Source organism: Bombus vancouverensis, chromosome 13 (assembly GCF_051014615.1).
Source record: "Bombus vancouverensis nearcticus chromosome 13, iyBomVanc1_principal, whole genome shotgun sequence".
In the NCBI taxonomy this organism is placed as follows: Eukaryota; Metazoa; Arthropoda; class Insecta; order Hymenoptera; family Apidae; genus Bombus; species Bombus vancouverensis.
This window is the reverse complement of record NC_134923.1, coordinates 5,744,459-5,767,719: the sequence shown is the minus strand read 5'-3', so window position 1 is coordinate 5,767,719 and position 23,261 is coordinate 5,744,459. Positions and strand designations below refer to the sequence as shown.

General features: G+C 36.3%; 1 protein-coding gene across 2 annotated transcripts in view; it reads right to left on the bottom strand.

Moving 5' to 3' along the window:
- The window catches only part of Ror (tyrosine-protein kinase transmembrane receptor Ror), a 353,434-nt gene that overhangs the window by 57,096 nt on the left and 273,077 nt on the right, over positions 1-23,261 (bottom strand). For both annotated transcript variants that reach the window (XM_033339516.2, XM_033339507.2), the window contains exon 2: positions 3,270-3,363. In XM_033339516.2, coding sequence (XP_033195407.1) covers positions 3,270-3,363 — 94 coding nt within the window. The remainder of the gene's footprint in view (positions 1-3,269; positions 3,364-23,261) is intronic.

Genomic DNA, 23,261 nt, shown 5'->3' with positions numbered 1-23,261 from the left:
CTTTCAGCATATAGCTAAATGCAGTAGAAATAGATATACACGATGGTTGATTTATCGTTTCAAAGTATTAAATTTCTTTGAATCGTTCTTCTAACAAATTTAACACGAGTTTTGATAATATTCATCCGATTTCAAAATTAACCTACTTATTGACAGCCCTCTACAAGGTTGGCTTATGAAATATTATCGATATGCTCGACGTAAAATCGTGGAATATGCCGATCAGAATTATCGTTGGGGAAAAATTACGTTCAGGCGAGGTAGGGATGAGTGAAATTTTCCATCGGAAATGTAGATGTGGAATTAAAAAAAGGGGGACGAAGGCCGGAGGAGAGCAGAAAAGGGGAGGATTTCATGGGTTCGCATGATGGAAAAGCGAGCGCAGGGGATGCCGCGGGGCTTAATAAGGAAGCGGCTCGATTGGTTCGATTCGAAAGCTAATAATGCCACTTCCCGTGCGTCGTAGAACATGGAAAGCTGTGGGCGTGATTAAATTTGAATTCTCTACTTCGTTTCTGACAAGCTAATTCCCGTCGATAGAGCTAATTCTGACATTCCGAAGATTCGAACCTCTTCTTTTAGGAATTTTATCCTGTTAGCTATCGCGTGTTACGGATTTCGGAAACGAAAGATTCAGTCAGCAGGCACGATGTGTGCGTTCGACCTGCTGAATTAATTTTTTGATAATAGACTTTTCCATTTTCTTTTCTCCATGCATACGTCCTATGTAATTTGCACAATCTCATGACCATAGATCTGCACGAAATTACGTTTTTATTTTAACCAAAGTTAATATTAATTTTATGAGCAGCATCTGCATATTTTCAGCGAAATAAAAAATCTGAAATCTACTATTTTACCAAATTTGATAGTTGTAGTATAAATAATACGATTTTCCTCACATATTCTTTATCTTAACCAATCGAATTGTTCCACTTGGCTGTTTTCCATACACATACGCTCCATGTGATTTACATGGCTATATAATGACGGCGATAATGCGACGAACGTGATTGAAATTACGTGTCGTAACCGATCTAAGCGAGAGCATTATGGTTACGATATCGTGTGTGCCACGGGTCGCCGACTTTCAGCCAACTACATTATTCCCGAACGCCACGTGCCTCCATTAATATTGATGCACGCCCGATTCTCTTGCAACCCCTTTCTACAAGGGGTTTGTTGACGAGGAAAGCTGACAGAGATGCTGCCAGACGTTGCTGCGACACATCTTTCTCCATCGAACAAGAAGCAAATAATCTAACTTAAATGACCAACTGATCTTAAGGAAGTTAAATTAACAATAAATTCCGTATTGAATTACCTTATCGTCATCGCTGTCATCTTACATACATTGGCATACAATACAAAAGTATTCCGACATTCCTTTTATATGTATATTATACAAAACATTTTGTAATCTCATTAGCATTGTAAGTTTCAGTAACTTCGAAAGCAAAATATTTGTTATCAGTTAAGATAAACTTAACTAATCTAGAGTGAAATACTGTAAGCTACAAGTACATCTAAATTCGCCCAGAAATGCTGACTTGACGGTAATCCTTGGTCGATTTGGCCTTGCTCGATCATTTGCATGGTGACTTTAAAACGTTGTTCCCGGGACAAGAAACGTAGGTGGGGTACAAAACCGATCCCTCAAGCGAGGTTAAACGTTGCATTATTTATAGAAACCTTGTGAACGCCTAATCCCTGTCTGAGACGGTCTTCTGACTGCTTTAAAGCTGCCAAGCGAAGGAAGTGACGTAACGGTGTGGGCGCGTCGGACTGTTAACGATTCATCGACCGCCATACCTTCTCTCAGCGTTTTAACACCTTTTCCAATGTTGCGCTAGGGTGAACTTGTAAGCATGCATACAGCCTCATGTATCTAGAATTTAATTCTGCGTGGGTAACGATCGACGCTGTGTTCGTTGATTGACGATGATTCATACGAGGATCGTTGAAGTTTGTTAGGTTATCGGTTTAGTTTGGTTTATTTTGATGAGTTGCAAATGGAATCGTATTGTTTTACGAAATCGGTAGAAATAATGAGATTATACTGATAATATTGTATTGTATAGCTTTATTTTTGAAGACAGACTTTACAAACATTCTATCATTACTAGAATTTTATAAAGTTCCAATAAAATTTCTCTAATATTTTTCCCAAATTTTACCTTCGTTAGCAGCGTAAAATGCAAGATAAGTTGGGAAAAAGCAATTCTTCAGAATATCCAAATTGTAAAGAATTGAAAATATACCAAGAAAAATGTAATACGCGCAGGTGAAAAGTATAGGAGAAGAGTACAAAACAATTTATCGCATTGTTAGATGAATTTCGTTACTACAAAACAATTCCATAGCGCATTTAACAATTTCACAAATAAATATCATGTAATAATTATCTTGTAGCTTTTATGTACATTTTCAGATTTAGTTCGAACTATATAACACGCATAATTTATTTATGAAAGGTTCTTACAATAAATATTTAAATACGTTCACAGTCGTCACCCCACACCTCAATATTTTTCAACTAAACGAATTTTCAATTGGACATCTGTAGACAGTTGACTTTGGAAACCTCTTCTTTGAAAAACATCCTTTCTTTTTTGTATAACCGTGTATAACCGAAATTTTCATGGAAAAAAATGCCAACGGTAAAGTGTTGGCGATCGCGCGACCTGACGTGTAAAAGCCAGAAAATTGATCCCCTGTTACATAATTTTCACGTGTTACGTGTTCGTTGTAAAGAACGCTGAAATTTTAACCCGTTGCCGTCCTTTAATAAACGATATTTACGATCGCTGGCGGTGTACGCGTGAAACTTTCGCGAGTCCGAAACCACGTTTCATCGCGAATGTCGGCGAAATTAATACGTTTTTACTGCACCTTTGTTTTCCCGCGGTATTCGTTTCTTATAACGGAATATTTGTTATTAATAAACAATGTATATATATACAATATTAAATTATTAAATTAAATATATAAAATATTCAATTGCAGTAAATTGTAATAATAATAAACTTATGAAACTTGAATTTCAATTTAATTTGTTTCGTTTATAGTGCCACAAAGATTGACGTGAAGTAGTTTAAAATTTTCCGCCATCTATAAATATTTGAGAAAATAAATTGGCTGACACAGTTATTAGTAATATTCTTTAAATATTTCTGAAATTTATTCTAATGTATTCATCACAAAATCAGCATTAGATAAGGAAATAATTACCGATATCAATTAAGAAAAAAGAATATTTGATTACGTACCCGTTGGATGTTGCATCATACACGTCATTATAATCTTCGTCAGTGGTGTAATCCTGAACGTTTGGATCTAAATTTTCGACGTCGCCATTTTCACCTGTGAAACAATATTTCTTTATAAGTATGTATATCGAATGAATTTACATAAGTTAAAACACAAAATAATGTTTCATGTGTATTATAAAAGCTTATAGACGAAAGAGGAGCAAATTAAAGTACATGGCGTAAATTAGAGTATTACGTAATTATAATTTATTTTTATTTATTTATTTATATCACGATATATTACGACCGTCATTACATACATATAATTAAGATATCTATGTATAATATACGATAAAGTGAAGATACTGAGAAATACTTAAATTACTAGAATATTTCAATTCTTAAATTATTCAACAAGTTAGTCTATATACATGAAAAACATAATATAATATTGCTTAGACTATTTTAGCTTGAACTTCGAAAGGAGATCAGGATATGCAATTGAACTAATAAATATATGGCTAATTATACATATACAGGGTGGTTGGTAACGTGGTACAAGCGGAAAGGGGGTGATTCTACGCAAAAAAAGAAGTCGAAAATATAGAATAAAAATAAAAAAAATCACCCTGTATATGTATATATATTATCTATGCAAAATGAGGATATAAAACGTCCCTAAAATGAAATAGGATCCGGTGTTCCTAACCTAAAATTAGAATTAGGTGTTCGCATTGGAATAAGACTGATTGCGAGACTTCGATCTTCGGAAGCTTGCGCTTCGTATGACGTTAGTCCTGGAACCTCAGCTTTTTAGGTTGAAGCTTTGTATCTCGTTAATTAACACCCTAAATGAGAGGTCGCCGAAGGACATTAACACGATTAATCCTAATTCTTACCAAAGCAATCTATGAGTAGGTCTGAAAATGAGTAGGCCTCAAAAGCATAAGCTCGGAGCTACAAGCATGCCAAGCACATTCGCATCTCGAGTTATCCAACTGTCTAACAACGGAACGTCCAACTACATCGAGCAACGTTGACGTTCGATGTTTCCTACACCTGCGCAAATACCACATCAACAGCCGTCCCTCGAAGGTGCAAACGACCATCCTCCAACCCCTTCGCGGTTCACGCAACACAAAACCCGATGATTCTGTCAGGGCGAAACACGATCGGCTTCTTCCGTCCAGCGTCACGTCAGTTTCAAGCAGCTAACTCTATTAGCGGTCTGATATCTTGTAGGAACGATAATAAGCCTGATGTACGATGTTAACGTCATGACGAGACGTTGAATAGAGATGGTTTATGCGAGGATAAGCTGCATTAGAACTCTATTGGGCATTCTCGCAGGTTTTGGTTACATATATTTTAATTTGTGTTTAAAGTGGTACTTATTGGATAAGACGTAGAACTTGAATCAAAATCAAATATCAAATGTTGAAGTAACTACTTCAAGAAAAACTCTACATCTTTATTTATGTATATGCGTGACCTAGAGTCTGCTATTACGCAGGAATATTCTAAATAAGGAGCGGTGCATATTATTGTACTCTTGAATATACATTATGTTTTGGGTTGCAAGGTCTAGCAACAAAGGAACACATAAACAGATTTCTATTTATGTTCCCTGTAGCCTCTAGCCCAAGCTATAAGCTTAACTTTTTTGGTAATGTCCTTTTGTTATAAATATATGAACGTGCTCCCTATCATTCCATTGTCTAGTAACACTAAGAGAGTAAGGATCTGAATCAGCATAAACTTATACTTATAACTTTAATTATTTCAATATACTTTTCTATTACAAATTCATCCACTTGTTCTTCGATCAGTCAACCTCAACCTCAACATCAAATATGATACTTTTTGTAACTGTATTACGATACATCGTCATTTTATTATTAACGGCTTGTTAACTACAAATTGAATGTGTAAGGAAAAATGTACGATTATTTATCGTAATTAAGAAACATTAGTTTTCGTATGAGCTTCATCAACAGGGTTACTCAAGGGAGCATTAAGCTTCAAACTGTAGCAAATGTTGCTAATTCATACATGCGATTATTCCTTGTTCAACGACTCGAATCGCCCTATAATCTACGAATCGAACTTGACATAGTGGCTTACCAGATGAGATATCACACAGAATAATCTGGATTATAATGGAATTTATCGTGGAACGATCGGTATCGTTCCCATAATCTCTGACACCGTAATCTAAATCACATCGTGATCCCTGACTGTATATACAGTGCAATAATCTGCATTATCTTATGCGTGATTTAAGCTCCCACATACATAATATCTCAAAATCAATATTGTCGTTGTTTTCATATTTCGTGTTCAAAATTATATTTTAATCGTTCAAAAGATAGATAGAGCGGCTTTATTTTTTGAAAATCGTTTAATTTGAAAACATTGAGATTTGTATAATTGACACGCAGTGTGCTAACTACGATAGTCCAAGCACCAATGTTAATATAATACTTTACTGATCAAAAGAATATATCTATTTTTTGGATTATTTTAAACCCATTCTAGACTCAATTGTGTTTTTTTATTCTTAACAAGTTTTATAAGTTTGTGGAACAAGTATGGAAGAATTTTTGTTAATATGTATGATTTTTCGTTTCAAGTATACATTAAGATATTCATTGAAATATTACAAAGTTTCTTGCTTGTAAATAGCAGAGTAAGATAGAGACTAGAACAGAGTTAAGGATTAGAAAATTTCTTCAAAATTCAGTTAATGTTTAAGTTTCGGCTACTGTGTAATAAATGTTGAATACGAATGAGAACATATGCAAGTAGGCTAATTATCAATGTACCGATGTATCGAGATGCGGGTTTATGATAAATACATGCGTTGTATGTTCCTGTTGAATATGCAGAAGTGGATGCTAAACTCATTTGGCCTGTAAACATGGGACTACGTAATCATAAATTCATTTCTACGATCCCTGATTTTTATTTTCAACGAGGAAGAACATGAAATAATAAAGTTTCAAAAGTTCTTAAAGATACAATATTATTTAATGTCAGAAGTGTTTATTTAGATGTTCTATAGAGATGTTCTAAAGATAGTGTTCATTTTTCAGAAATCAAACAATGAATCTCGAATGAAATTGATGAGAGTTTCGTTTCTACGTAGTAGTTTATTTAAATCTCCTCTATTCATCCGGGAACTCTATATGCTTCGCATATGCCAGAATATCTTCAGTTCTATAGGAAACTCCAATTAACATTGGCATGGTGGTGCTCGTTAATCTACTAATGAGTAATTCGCCATGGGGGCTTTAATATAGATTGCAATTCGGAAGATCCACGAGACAGGGATCTGCTCGATGTTGTAGCCAGGCGCTAGGCCAAGCTATTAAATAATCGAGCGAATTATACCCCTTCCTATGGTTGCATCCCTCGGTTTCATGCTACGTCAGCCGATCAGGTGCCAAGTGCAAATTTAAACTTGCAATACTCTGCCTCCTCTAACTTGGCTTACCCTCTGGCTGGAGCCGGCTACTCCTTGCGATTTCGAAGATGACATATATATTATTTTATTGATTATAAATAAGGAAATATTATCTGAACTGCTACGAATCTAATACACAGAGTGGGGAAATTTTTACTTGGAACTGCTTTGTTCACTTGGAACACATTTTTATATTTTACATTTCTTTTTAGAGACACAAAACAATTTTATTTTATTTTCAGATGAAATTATTATTTTAGTTAACATAACATTGATTATACTTAATGTAAATACGAGGAAATTTTGCATCCTAACTTTTCCTCCGTATACAGATCTATAGTAAAGCGTCCGATTTTAATGTATAAACGAAACATATTTTGGTGTACTTAGCTTTCCCATAAATGGGTGCGTAGAGGTCATACGATTTCTTAAATAGAATCATATAATTTTTAATACTAAATATTATTTCGTAAAATTTATCGTCTGCAAGGTAAGGACAGACGTAAGGCATTATTTTCCTATGTTTGTTTTTCTTGTCACTCTTACGCTAGGTTTTACAGAATAAAATTTAGAAAATCTATTTAATTAATGGATAATTCGATATACATGGGTTAATAACTTTTCATATACATCTAAGATATTTCACCAATAATTCACATTAATAAATTAAAATCAGACACTCTGTATATGAATAAAAATTAGAAAATCTCTTTAATTAATGGTTTTTCGATATACATGGATTAATAACTTTACATATACATCTAAGATAATTCACCAATAATTCACATTAATAGATTAAAATAAGACACTCTATATATGATCTTTGTTCTATCTTCAAACGTCTTCTCTCTTAAAGAGTCTGGAAATTTCGTTAAAAAGTGTAAGAATTCATACGTACAAACATTACTCTGTTTTACTAATGTTTCCTCGATTCACGGTATACAAAAAAACGAACCAAAAGTTCGAAAAAGTCAGCGGTTGTTCCCTAAATCTGGCTCCTGTTTTCGAACACGACACTGGTAGAGCTCATAAAAAGTAGACATCCCGTATGATAGACGGGACTGGAAAAACGCGTACGATTCCCCGGAGTGCTGGTCCACGTAACACGCATCCAGAGAGGGCCAATAAAATCGAACGCTATTGTACTCTTCGTTTTCTTTTTGTTTGTATTTTATTTGCTCTCCTTTTCCCTCTCGCCCCTCTATCTCTGCTTATCTTTTGTTGCTGCATGGAAGCTGAGTATTTTTCGGAGAGTTAAACCGGCAATAGGAAGAGGGAATTGTTGAATGGCAACGAAATGAGGATTTAATTTTGCGAAAAGTGTTTCGCTTTTTGTTTGAATCGTGTTGCCTTTTGTGGCGGTGGATGTAAATTGTAATCGGACGATCGGAGAAGGATATTGAATTTTACGCGAGCTTTTGTGTGTTACGTTATCGCTTAAAAGTTCGGGGATCAGTTGCTCCGTGAAAAAGGAATTTGCATTTTATAATGGTGAAACGAATTGATGTTTGATGTTTTACGAGTACAATTTTAATTAACACATGTAATTACAGTAAGAAAGTTAGATCAGAATTATTATTTTTTATTTATGGTAAATTACAGAAGTATCCGTACATTCGTAATTATTGAATCCAATGGTTTATTTAAATTTTCATTTATGTTATAACATGTAGAAAATGTATCACAGTCATTCTAATTTTGCTTCGAAGATGAAACTCGCATCAAGTTCTAAATATATTCTGGAATATCCTAAATAAGGAAAAATTCAAACGAAGAATAAATATAGCCATTTCCTTCCTTTCTCTCTTTGTGTTTTTATTTTCAGTTTATACATTATTACATATTATCTCAAATAACCATGCTTTTTAATAAATTTCGTTACGTGAATATCGCAAATTTAATTTCTCGAGTATTTAAAATCGGAGCTCGTTAAAACGTTCGCTCGACGAGAGCTTTAATAAACCAGAATTAAAAATGAGAATTTAATTTTTCTCTGGAAAACAAAACACGTTCGACATAGTGATAAAACAAAAGTAATAAGGAATTAGAAAAGAGTCTAGTCCATGGCTATACGCGCACAAAGTCACCCCTTTAATTCTATATTTGCAACCTAAACAAACTCGACAAAGTTTTAAAGCCCAATCATGTGTACCCAGCACTTCAAAGAGCCCTGTTGACGAGAACACGGTTACGTCAGAACATTTTTATTTATTCGTCGTTGGAAGCTGGTTACATTTTTCCTGTCCTCCCTTTCTCTCTCTTTATCCGTCGAATTTTGTTCATTCCCGGCATATACGCGGCTGGCATTTAAATCGGCGGAAAAATTCCAGGGATTCGATGGCCAGAGGTCTGGTGACATCGATAACGAGCCTTTATCTACACAGGGTGACTAGAACTTCATAGTAATAATAAATATAAACTTAAAAATAAATGAGATTTTAATTTACTGGTCGTTAGCTATAAATTTCTATATAATCATAGGATTAAAAATTATTAATAAACTGTAGATTTTTACGCAATTTTATATTGTTATTAACATAAGTAAACCTACGTAAGAATTGTTTCTCTCTGTTCACTCTTTCACTGTGAAACCCGTACGTCGTACAAGCATACATAATTCTACCAAATGTCCAAACTGGACAAATTGTGAATGTAAAGAATTAAATAAAAAAAAGCATACATAGAAAACTATAAATTGTTAAGATTTATAATTGTCAGAACAATGGTTATGCGAATCGTTATGAATATTTTCTACTTTAAAATATACCATGTGCAAGGTACTAACTAATATTATAAATATTATCAATATTTATAGAACAGTCTGTTGTTAGATATGAAACACTTTCGAATGACCAGGAAACAGATTCTAACTGGTCTATAGTTATACTGTAAGTTTTTCCATTTTATTATTAATGACGCGAATAAATTAATATTTCATCCCCTAAGCTGCACCCCGTGTAACAAACGGGGGCGCTATTTTTCCAAGTTACCGGACCGATGCGCGAACAATTCGTTTCGAGGCCGTAAAAAACGCGAAGGTAGCTTCCGCTAGGTTTTCGCGTCGCTTGGCCGATTTGAGATTATTTAAAATGCTTGACGACTCGGTTTTCTGCCGCGTTGCGGCCTACTATTGCCGCATTAATACTTTCCAGTTCGCTGTGACGCCTGATCACGCTCCCCCAGGGCTGAATTTATTTTCGATTCGTTTGCTTCCGATACTCATCGATCATGCTACATCGTTTAATTCGGGATCAACAGAATTTCCCAACGTTTTCCATATTTTATTCGTTATTCGCTGGTAATTCGCCAACGACACATAACAAATTCGTTGAAATCTGCCTTAAAAGCGTACACATGTATATCGATCTTAAATCATTGAATATACATATCACGCGTGTGCATTAATTTTATGGATGACTCGTAACATTTCTAAAATCATTCAAGCCATTGTTATTCTACTTTTTTATTTTTTCATTAATGAATTAGTCGAATAGTTTATTCTAGTACAAAGATAGCAACAGCGAGATATATGTACAAAATCTTATCGCAATAACAGTTCCGGAAAGTTTAATAAGTGTTTCATAACAAATATGTGCGATTTTAATAACCCAACTACTCAAAAACGAGACAGATCCTTCTGTTAATTGCTTGCTTACTTGCTAATTGCTTGTTAACTGAAGTTACTCTGCTCTAAACTTCAAATGCTCCTTCCTAAGAAAAAGTATCTTAAATTTGAAATACAAAACAGTCATCGAAATAAACTGCGCCCTATTTCCAATTTATCACGATTGGACTATCCTTGCAAGCGATTCGATGTTGAACGGAACTCAAACAGCGCTAAACGACGTGCAACCACGTCGAATAAGCCTGAGGAAACTGCTCGTGACAGAGAGTAGTCCGAGGAAAACACCCCCTGGAGAGGTCCGGAGAACGCGTTTGAAAGCGATTGTCGCAGACAAGCCTAAACTTTTGCCGGGTCCACTGTTGCGGCTTCCTTCGTCGCGCGATCCGGGCCACCCCTGCAGAGAACGCTTCTCTTTAGGGTGTAATTGGCAAGTAGTGGTCTGGCGAAGTTGCCAATGCCAACTGCAACCGATCCTGAGGATGAAAAATCCGTCAACTTTCCGACGATGCAGGCCTTGGTTTGTGGCGTGGATCGTCCTCGCTAATCCTTTGAATTGGATGTTCGCCAGGATAAAGGTATGTTTCGTTGAAACCTTCAAATAGGGCTACGACTTTGTGGGATTTTTGTGTTTGGTGGAAGCTTTCGCGTTTTGAGAATTAATTTCTTATTATTGAAAGTCGAGGACGAATTTTGAATGAGACAAGCCTTATTAAACGATTTGTTTTTTGTTTCCTGAAAACCTCGGTGTTTGTGAAGAGAATTTTTGATCCTTTGGAGTAAATAAAATAAATATCTTTCTACGTATAACATCATTTTGCATATACAAATTATATTATTCTATAATCAACGCTCTTCGTTTACTCAAACTTTGAAACATTTCACTAAAAAGTACCTTGCATTTACTAAATCCTCTACTTTTACATCAACTCGCGGTCCTACAAACGATTTTCACGAATAACCGTGAATCCATGAATCCCGCGGTAGAAAATTATTCTTTAAAAAATTCATCAACGAATGAAATTGCAGAGACGGGGGCGACCGAGGAGAAAAAAAGTCGGACAAATCCCGTGAGGAATGTAATCTTCGTTTAGCCGGATGATATTCGGCGGCCTGGTTGTCGAATGATCGAGACAAAATCCGAAAATCCGTGCGTACTCGCAAAAAAAGATGCGAGCAAGGCAGCCAACGTGGAAAAACAACACTCGCGGTGGAATAATAAATGCCGCGCGGATTTAAAGCGCTTGTAACGCCACTTTTAAAGCTTCTCCATCCTCCCTCGATCCTGTTTCCATTAGGAAAAGTCAGAGCTCGTCTGCCAGCTTGCAAAACGTGACTCTCTTTGTAATTGTGCGTCTGGGTGTATCTATGCTTTTCGAATGTGTGTATGCGCTCGTGTGCGTCGCGTTGGCCAAATAATTTCGCGTTGACGCTGCTAAAAGTGGTTCACGCGGCCAGGCTGTCGCTGGCACAAATGAAATTTCTTCGCGGTTGCACCACCAGCAATGGCGGATGTTGCAATTTCTGCTTGGGTTTTTCGCTGACGGTTGGTGTTATTACAGTTATTACGGTTTCTTTGAAGAGTTTGTCGAGAGGAGGATGAGTTTGGTCGCTGGACAGCGTAATTGGTAGAATTATTGCTTTTTCGTGGCTGTATCGTGTTTTCGATAAATTTTCAAATTAGATCTGACTCTGCTGCATCGTTTCCAAAGCGTAGAAATGGAATTTGTGAAAGGAAATATTGGATTTTTTTGACCGATTACTCTCCTGAAGTTTGAATTGTCGATGACCCAGGGCGCACAGTGTACAATAATATTACACGATAATATTGAAAATACATATTGTTGCATTACAAATAATGCAAATGTAATATATCGAATCATTGCAGAATGATATATTTGAATTTGAATTATTATTTATTCAATTTGATTAAATTTATTTAAATTCTAAAAAGAGCACACCTAAAGAAGAATTAAACATAAGATTGTTTATCACAATTTCTTTTATATATATTATACTAAATATTATTATATATATGAGGATTATTGCATGTTTTCTTATATATTTTATATATAATGTATTATGTATAAGTATTATATATTTTCATTTTCTCTTATATCGTATTACTTTTACCTTATATCTTGTATATGAAAATACATCATTATACATATATGTTATACACTCTCGTTTTTCCTTAAACAAGAAAAAACTTTTATTGAATCATAAAAAAGACAGTTCTTTCTTCTTGGACTACGATTATTGACACTGTTATTGAACGTTTAGAAAAAGAATTTTGTATGGACTCTCATGGTTTGCTTAGAGACTCTTTCACTTATTTCTGGATCTCAAGATCCTTTGACTTTTCAGGATTGTGTAGTTTTAAACTCAGAATCGAACTGTTTTATACAAATAACAATGGATTTTTGTTATGGAACTACGATATATCTATGATGACAAATAACTTATCTTTTGTATGTTATATATACATATATATCTACAGACAAGCTTCCTTAGAATTGTTTCAGTAATCACTGAATACATATACGTACATTCAATTAGACAAGATTAATATTAAAATATGTAAACTAATCGTCTCTAAATGAATATTTTCACATTTTTAATAGTTTTTGCTTCAAACATATATAATGAATGTACGTAAGAAAATTCATTTTTATTTGAAAAATTTCAATAAATTTTACATCAACCTTCGTTTCTACCAGTTATGTAAGAAAACCAGTGGACACACGCATATTCTCTCTCTCTCTCAGAATTATAATTTCTTCCTTCCGCAAACGAGAAATTGAATACACGGGATAATTTAAAGTCTCGTTCGTGCAAACGATTACAGAAGGACTTAAGTGGGGCCTATTGAGTCATTCGGATCGCCGTCTGTAACGCTTGAATATTCAACGCGCACGATCCATTATAGTGATGTATAGTTCTATCGTAATATTCATCGTGCTCGTTATTTTTTCCTCGTGTTTTCGCAGAGCGAAATATCTCGCATCGGTCGCTCTGCCCGATGAATAATTAATAAGTACGATTTTACAAGCAGCGCCACACTTGTGCGTGAAATTACGAGTAACCGGTGTTTATGAAGTCTGAACAAACAAAGCAAGAAACTTCTTTCTGTTCCACGAGACCTCGATCGACTTTGTTCGTTTAATATTCTCCTGCCGATCGAGAAACGATAGAATCCTCTCGTTTCAATGAGTCCATTCCTGGAAATTCTTTGATCTTTTGTTTAAAACAAATTATTTTTTAATCAATGGAATACGGGATACATGAGAGGAATTTGAAGTATTAATGTATAGCCGGTAATAATAAATTTAATTAAAGAAAATGTTTAATTAAGAGATGGGATTTTGTAAATTTATAGATGCGAATATGCAGACAATCTTTTTATTTTTTTCTCTGTATTCAGTAAGATAGATTACCAATGCAAAAAAATAGATATATCGCTTTGAATATTTCTAGAAGGAACTTCTGAAAAGGACCAAAACCATAAAATTTTCTTACCCTCTAATGTCACAATTTCCAACCACTTTTTCTCACACAAATCAAATCTTTTCTTCCTCAACAATTACCTACCACATCTCAGTGAAACTTTTCACAGTTCAAAGCTGCAACCACAAACACAAACTAACAGTCCAACTTGGGGTGCTGGTAGTATATATAATTGGAGATGGCACCCCTGTATTTTCCAAGGATCGCGACAATACTGTCAAAATAAAAAGCTGACGCTTTGTACTCCACGTGAAATATCACTCGTTTATTATTTAGAATGCCTATTGTGACGATTCGATGGTTCGTTAGAGCTGTTTAACAGTTAAGTAGCTGACAGGGGGTGAGGCGCATGTATATTTATACGAGCGGAGACGTGAATTATCTGCAACCGGGGACCATCATCGTGGGAATCCATTACGGTGCGTGTAAAAGGTGTGCCATCTCTTGAAAATAGGAAGACTACAAAAAAAAAAAAAAAAACACCTCACTGACCTCACTAAAGAAATAAAATAGTCAAACTCGAAGATGGTATCCTGTTGGGGGTAGCCATCCACATGTTATTTAGCAATTAAGTTAGAAAAATTTACCAAATGTCCAGCTGGACGAATTGTAAAGTACAAATTAAATAATAATAATAAAAAAAATCTCTCGAAATTGTTATGATTAATTTATACATTGTTATGGATTAATTTATAGTACTTTAGAGGTATGTGATAGAGCTTTATTTGGAATTATTGGCTGATTGCTGTTTACGTTTTAGTATAAGAAAAATTCCTACAAACAATTTGACAAAAACAATATATAATATAGTTCAATGAAGTTCTTCTTTATCTATTCTATTTTGAAGATGTGTTTTGTACAAGTTCGTGAAAGTTTATTGTTTATAGTTATTGATTACTCTTGATTCCAACGTTTGTTGAAAAATGTTATAATAAAAGAAGAAAAAGATGAGCAGAAGGAGGGAAAAAATAGCAAGTCAATTTCCTATCTTTAAACACAATAAAAAAAATGTGAATTACTGATTATAAATCGTATCTAATCTAATTATATAATAAATTTTATAGATGGATATAGATTTCACCAATTAGCCTATAAACGTTCGAATCAAAAGTTTTAGAGTATACCCTTGATCAACTTAATTAAACAAAAGCTATTGCATCATTGAATTTCTAAAATTCTCCAAGAATTTGTAATAAAAGTTCCTGGATAATATCGTCATAAATAAAAGTTAAAGAGTTTGACAAACTCATTGCCACGTCAAAAAACGTTAGTTTGACTAACATAGTTCCAAATCTCTTGTATTTTTCCGCGGAAAAGAATTTCCGCTAGGATCTCCGTAAAGAGTTTCATCGCACCATCCCACGCGACCAAAAACGTCCCAGGACGCATTACCGCGTCACAATGGGAACAACGCCGGGTCTGGCGTAGATTTACGAAAAGATTTTCAAAAGCTGCCGCGTCGCCTGTTCTACGAGGACAACGCGAGAATAAGAACCAGAGGTGGGTTAAGAAAGGCGAAGATCTGAAAGAGCCGCGAGTATTACCATAAGAATAAGAATGCCTGTCACCGGTGTCAAAATACGAGCTATTTCGAGGCAGGAGAAACGCTGCTGTCTCGATTCCCCTCTTCAAAATTTCACGTGGCTTCTCGTCCGACTCAATTCATTTTTCAACAAACCAGTGTTCGATCGTGCGATCAATTATTCAGTCGATTGTTCGCAAAATAGAATCAAAATTGACGGAGGAAGCTGGAAGAACTTAAACTGATCGTGGAATCAATGGATCTGAATATTTTGAGTCTGTCGTTTGTTCGATGTTTCGATCCGCTAATTTCTTTTAAGGGTGTAAGTATTGGAGATTTTTAGCTCTGAATATTTTATGTTTATAATAACGTAGCGTATTAGGTTGGCCGAAAAGTTTCTTTTGTTTTATAAGAAAATAATAGACGCACAATGCTTTTTGTTTTATATTAGTTTATTGAATTATGCACGAACATAATAATAGAAATATAACGAAACAGATCATATCTAAATCAATAAAATAATATAAAAGACAAATTGTTGTTCATCCATTATCGCCTTATGAAACCTAATATATACAAATATTATACCAACAGTCAAAGAAGAAATCGGCAGATACGCAAAAAAATACAAGGAAAGAATGGCAACACATCCAAACTAGCTGGCTGCTCAAACGAGCAAAACTTTCATAAAAAGAAGACTAAAGAGAAAACACCCCACTGATCTCACTAAAGAAATAAAATAAACAAACTCGAAGATGGTATCCCGCTGGGGGTAGCCAACCACATGTTAATTAGCAATAAAGTTAGAAAAATTTACCAAATGTCCAACTGGACAAATTGTAAAGTACAAATTAAATATAGCAAAAAAAAAAAAAACAAACATAATACGAATATACGTATATTCACATTTTTTTCTATATCCTTTACTCCACACTCATCCGTCATTCCATGTAATGACACTGAAAATCCCTAGCTGCGTCTCGAGATCTGACCAAAGGAAACAAAAAATAGCTAAATGAAATCGGTCGTAAACGAAGTCAGTAATCAAGAGTCATTTAGTGCACTGCACCTCCGACTCGAGTACAACAAAGATCCTTCTATAGCCTCGTTTCTCAGTAAACATGTCCTTCCACGTGGTCCCGTTGGAAAGGTGGGCAGCACCGAGGTTGGCGAAAGAAGAGGGACGCGTGACGTAGAGAAATGGCATTTCTAAAGAAGGCACGAGAGGAAGCTCCTCTGACAAGGCTCACAATGCCACGGGACGCCCTGCTGGATTTATGCGCGTGTCAAAGGCTCGGTATGCACGCGCGAGACTGCACGCTGCACACGTGCAATGCGAGAGATGGAAAATTCTGACGGCGTGCCATGGACAAATGCACGCTCTGATGGGGGCATTGTTGAATGAGGCCGGCCTTCAGCCTCTGCTTAACGCCCCGATTTTTTCGATTTTCCCCGTATTGCACTATCATCTTTTGATATTATTGAATTTTATCGTATACACGTTGAAATATATTTCGATCATAAATTTCCATTGTCAATTTTTCCAAGTCGGTCAATGTTGAAACTCTAGCGATACGCGATGTTAGTTGACCATTAACACTTTGACTGCCACGCTGAAATCACATGTTTCGCGGAGAACGCCACGGGAGTATTTTTATTATTCAAAGTATAGAATGGCAAAATAATAATAAATTGACGATGTAAGACAACATTTTTCCCCAATGGACCGTTTATCTTGTTGGTGGTCACGGGTGACCAGCGTGGCGTCTTGGTAGCAGTTGATAGCGACATATTATAACAAGGCTTCGTTTATTTCAACAAAACATTCGCATTCGTTATTTCGTCGTAAGCAAAACGTGCAGAATATATTGTTAAAACGTGTAGAAGATATTAGTAAACAGTATTTGCTTATTCTATATATAATACTAAGGTATGTGCACACTTCTAACTTCAGTTATACGATTATAAAGCAACATTTACGATTATTTTCTAAGGTGTGTTTATAATAATATTCGTAGATTACCCCTCGAACATATGGATACAAACACAGTGTACCGTTAGATGCAAGATTTCTTCTCATTTTTTTGTTTATTGATGTTCTAATAAAAATTAACTAATAAAATTAATTTCTAATAAAATTAAACTAATTAATATTTTTACTTAAGTTCTATAAAAAAAAAAAGAAAAAATATGAATTTGCATAAAATTGTATTTTTATTTCTGTATAGTGTCTATTGGTGGCTGGTTACGTGATAGGTTGGAGTGTTGATTATGCCGTTCTGCAGATAATTTGACTTTGATTTCAAGAGATGTACTTGACTTGAATTAATGTACCAAACGTTGTTATCTGCATTAGTACATTGATTTGAATTGTAGATATTTGGAATTCTGTCGATGTTCCACATATTGATGTATACACATTTGTACATTTGAATTGTAGATACTTTGAATTCGGTCAACGTTAGATTCAGCGTATTAAGACATCCACACTTGTACATTTGAATTGTAGACATTTAGAATTTCATCACTGTTGGATCTTTGATGTTCTCTGGTGATTGCGCTGTAGTGGAATATCGATTCTAGTTGTTCTTTAGGAAGTTTGCGTTTGATTTGAAGGTATATACGTGAGTTGAATGAATAAACTAAACGTCTTTTGATAACTCAACTGTAATATCGTAGAATAGATTTGAATTAGAGATCGGTTGAAAATAGGAAAAACCGTGTACGTCGTCCTTCTGTGGTTCGTTTATATTTAAGAGCGCCTATGTGACTAAAGTCACCTAGTTCTTACAGAGATATGAGAAAAACAAGAAACAAGGTTAGAGCAGAAGGACGGTTTCGTGTTTCAAGGGCGGATGACCGAGAGGTCAGAGTATGCGAGTCGAAAAGCGAGTGTGTTGCGAGAATCAGAGCTAATTGAGTCGTTGAAGAGTAGAGTCGTTAGAGATTTCGAGTTGTCGAAGAGTAGAGTCGTTAGAGGTTTCGAGTTGTCGAAGAGTAGAATCGTGAGAATTGATAGAGTTGTTAGAGAGAGAGAGTGTGTGTGTTAGATTCGTTGTGACGAGAGTGATCAAATAACTGTAAAGTTATTTGATATAGATACGAGTATTGCATTTAGTTCCGTTAAATAAATATCGTTCTCTGTCCAATTTATATCTGTATATTCAGTTTAATATTAATAAAGTGTAAGTAATCGGGAAAAAATTTCTATCCTTATTTTCCGATATTACAAGTGGGGGCTCAGCCGGGATTGAATAGGACAGAAAACGACACGATTTAACGGAGCTATTTGTGCGGGAGTAGAAAAAGAATAGAATAAAATGGCGAACGTTGAAGACCTCGAGAAGCTGAGGACGAAAGAGCTGAGAGCGCGTCTCGCTAGCTTGGGGTTGAAGGTAACGGGAAGAAAACCCGAACTACGCGCGCGGCTACAGGCGGCCCTAGAAGGAGACGATGTATCGTCGGAAGAAGAGAGCTCCGACGAAGGTGAAGGCGAGGACGACAAACAAGGCGCGCGAGAATACAGGAGAGGCACGCGAGCGGTGTATCAGGACCGCGATGAGTATCACCAGAAGGTATGCGTCGGTTCGATGTTGAGTCTTAAAGACGTGGAAGACTCATTAGAGAAATTCAGCGGGGATGATCTGCTGAGTGTAAATCAGTGGGTGAAAGACTTCGAGGAAATGGCAGAAGTGTGTGGTTGGTCAGACGCCCACATGGTGACCTATGCTAAGAAATTACTCGCAGGCTCCGCTCAGGCCTTCGTACGACAAGAGCGATGCGCGAAGTCCTGAGCAAAGCTAAAGAGAGCGTTGAGGAATGAATTTGAAAATGTAGTAAGTGCCCAGCAACATGAGGATGATCTTGAGCAACTGGTTGGATTTAAGAAGCAATTGGAGAAGAAATTAGCTGATGCTTACGAAGAGGTCGAGGAACAACGTCAGGTTGTTGGACAATGGAAACGACGCGTGCAAAGTCTGAATGGCGAGATGCACGACTTGAGACTACTGTTGGAAGAACAAACAGCTAGGAATAATCTTCTGGAAAAGAAACAGCGCAAATTTGATTCAGAAACTCAGAATCTAATGAACGATCTGCGGCAAGAGAAAGCGCAACGTAAAAGATTAGCTAGAGAAAAAGAAATCGCGATCGCGGAGAAGTTTACCATAGAACAGAACCTTAGTGACGCAAGATTGGAAATCGAATTGAAGGAAGAAAGATTGCGGACATTGGGCCAAGAGCTTGAGGAGTTAACATTTGGTAGCAAAACGGAGGAGGAAGTAGCACAGCTGAAGAACCAGTTAGAAGATGCAGAATGCGCTAGAGCAGTTGCAGTTAAAGCGAAACAGGCACTGGAGCAAGAACTGAATGAGACGCAGGCTTCGTTGCAGGAAGCACTGCGGCAACGTTCCGAAGCAGAAGATCGTGTTAATGTAGCTAGTCGCGAACGAACTGAGCTACTGTCGCAATTGAAAGAAAATAAAGAAGAGTTGGCAGAAGTTTTGAAGAAGTATCGGGCAGCTGTGCAGCAAGTGTCGGAGGAACGGAGAATAGTGGCAAGATACGTGGTGATTGGTAAAGTGGACCACGAGATGGTGTCCTCGTCGGATTCTTGCGGCCAGCAGGAGGACTTAGCGTACATCACGAGGAGGAAGAATCTGGCTAAACAGCAACAGGATGTTGTTGATGATATTTGCGAATTTACTGAGAAGGATAGCGTTGCGGGTGTGAGGGTTGTTTCAAGTTTTCGGTTAGACTCGAAGAGAATCAATGCAAGGCGAACGAAAAGACAAGGGAAGTCGCACGTGCGGAATCCCTCCAATAATATCGATACGAAGATTCGATATACAGAGGATGTGGATGACGAGGACGACGATGGGATTGTCGAGGACACGATGAACGTGAAGACCTTCGAAAAAGAAGAGATCATAGTTTCGGTAGATGGTAAGATGTACGAACCGAGCCTACGAAAATGTCACGATGCTGCCACGACGATCAAAGCCCCTGACAAGAGTGAAATGGGTAAACAAACAACGGAGAGGAAGATAGAGGAAGAGCGAAAGAGGAGCAGTAGCATCGAGGACGAACAGGCCGCGGTGTTCCAAGAGGAACGAGATCAGCTGCGTACAGACGCAAAGAGACGGATCGAAGAGATCCAAGCCCGAGACAAGTGGACGTATAACAAGAGACGCAAGAAGGCGACAGCATACAGGACGCAGGGCGGTCCCCGACTAAAGCTGCATCCGAAGTTCCTTAACTAAAAGTAAAGGTCCTGCAAAATGACCGATACGTAGTGCAGCGAGAGCAGCACCATCACGGCAGCCGATCACATGAAGTGGTGGAATGTTAACGATAGTGATGTAAGTGCGAGCAGCGATGATGAGCACATCTGAGGGCAGATGTGACTGTCAGGAAAGGCCGATTGTAATATCGTAGAATAGATTTGAATTAGAGATCGGTTGAAAATAGAAAAAACCGTGTACGTCGTCCTTCTGTGGTTCGTTTATATTTAAGAGCGCCTATGTAACTAAAGTCACCTAGTTCTTACAGAGATATGAGAAAAACAAGAAACAAGGTTAGAGCAGAAGGACGGTTTCGTGTTTCAAGGGCGGATGACCGAGAGGTCAAAGTATGCGAGTCGAAAAGCGAGTGTGTTGCGAGAGTCAGAGCTAATTGAGTCGTTGAAGAGTAGAGTCGTTAGAGGTTTCGAGTTGTCGAAGAGTAGAGTCGTGAGAATTGATAGAGTTGTTAGAGAGAGAGAGTGTGTGTGTTAGATTCGTTGTGACGAGAGTGATCAAATAACTGTAAAGTTATTTGATATAGATACGAGTATTGTATTTAGTTCCGTTAAATAAATATCGTTCTCTGTCCAATTTATATCTGTATATTCAGTTTAATATTAATAAATTGTAAGTAATCGGGAAAAAATTTCTATCCTTATTTTCCGATATTACACAACTTTCACATTCAAGTCAGTCACATATTTAACGAATATTTTGAGATACATTCGATATATCGGGATAATCTATGCGTAGATTTAAATTGTAAATATTTAACCTGTAAATGCTGTCATGAATTTAACTCAAAATGTAAATGGCTTTCACCCGATGAGAATTTTCTTTTAATATTATTTTCTCTTAATAATCTTAATGTTATTTATAACTATTGAATCGGCCGGGAAGTTCGTTCTGATTTATATTTCGATTCGATATACATTTTTTGAATTATATAGGTGTCATTTTATTCCACAAGCTTTTCGCATCTTTCACGCAACTTGAATATTCCAGCCTTCCAGAATCTCTCAGATTTCTCGGCGAAAAACTTTTCAACGCGATCTTTTATATCGACCAAATTCCTTAAAAATCGAAATGAACTTTCCTAGCGATCCATTAGATCGCGGATTTCTATGCGTCTATGAGAAATTATGAGAAATGAATAATATGAGCATGAAGTGTAAATGAAATATTTTATATAGAAAATAAATATTAATAATTACGTTGGTACAATGACTACTGATACTTAAGATGTGAAACTTCTAGTACTATACTTGTAGTACTAATACTATATTTAATAGTTTATTTCAGCTTGTCCTGCACACTATGCTGTGAAATGTTAAAACTCACGATTCCTTGTTTACGATACGAAAACTTGAAGTACACAGTACACAACAGAGGTAGGAATGTTGGATAACATAAACACGGGGTAGATGAATTACAAGAAAATAATATTCCCTGCAGCGAGTAGAAACGTATTGAAAATTAATATTGGAACAAGGAGATCGGTTCTTTCGCGTTCTTTGCTTATCCGGTATTCGTTTTATTTATCGAGTCGCTCGAAGAAGAAAATACGCCGCGTCACACAGCTTTTGTCCCTTACGCGAGCGATCTAGAAGTGGAAGGAAATAAACCAAACGTTTATAACTGGGACAAAGAGTCGAATCGCGGAAGAGAGAAAACAATGATGCGAAAGATTTCATTCGTGATCCGTGAGCCGGCTTTCATTTCAAATGAGACTTCGGCCGACTCGTTTCGCCGCGAGAGGCACTGCCCTTTCGCTATACTTTTTATATAGGGTGTTCTACAAAATTTCAAATTTCCCTTTTATTAAACCTAACATAAATTGACAAAAGAGGTTACTATAGCCCGACTGCGGCTCTTTATACGTTTACGAGGAATTTCAAGCTGCAAAAATGCACGAAACAGACATCGTATGCAAAAATACACAAATTATTCAAATTGTAGAATTCGCTACAGCGTTTAATTCATAAAACAATTATAAATTGTCTTTTATTAAAACTAATATTCTTCAAAAATAAGACAATTTTTTCTTTAAAATCTGTCGTATAATTAAACGTTATCGTCGAGAAGAAATTGTTTACGTATTTTCGAGCTGCGATAAGTGATGGAGAATATATCTCCATTTTGGTACAATTTTATTTTCGAAGAAAAAAGAGAAAGAGATATAAGAACATTTTGTCTAAAGATCGACGAGTTACACTGAAAAGTAAACGAGTAGAAGCGGATCGTTGAAGTACAGTTCTGTCACCAATTCAACCCGTCTGGTCGATACATTTAACAGCTAAATGCGTCGGTGACTGTGAAGAGACAATTCCTAGTTGGTCTCTTTCGAGACTCAGGACTACTCCTTTCACGTGCGGACCACGTTTCGTCGATTTTATGTTTAATTTCGTGCCGGTCGTTACGTGAGCCACATCTTTCTACCTCTTTCACAAGGTAAATGCGATCAACGGTTTTCCACGGAGGAAAAGGACCATCATTCAGAAGCACGTCTCGCTTAATGTGATAATTCAACAGACATAGGGAACCTTCACGACCATCTTGCTAATTATTATCGACGAAAGGACGATTGATTTTATAAAATCGACACTTGCTT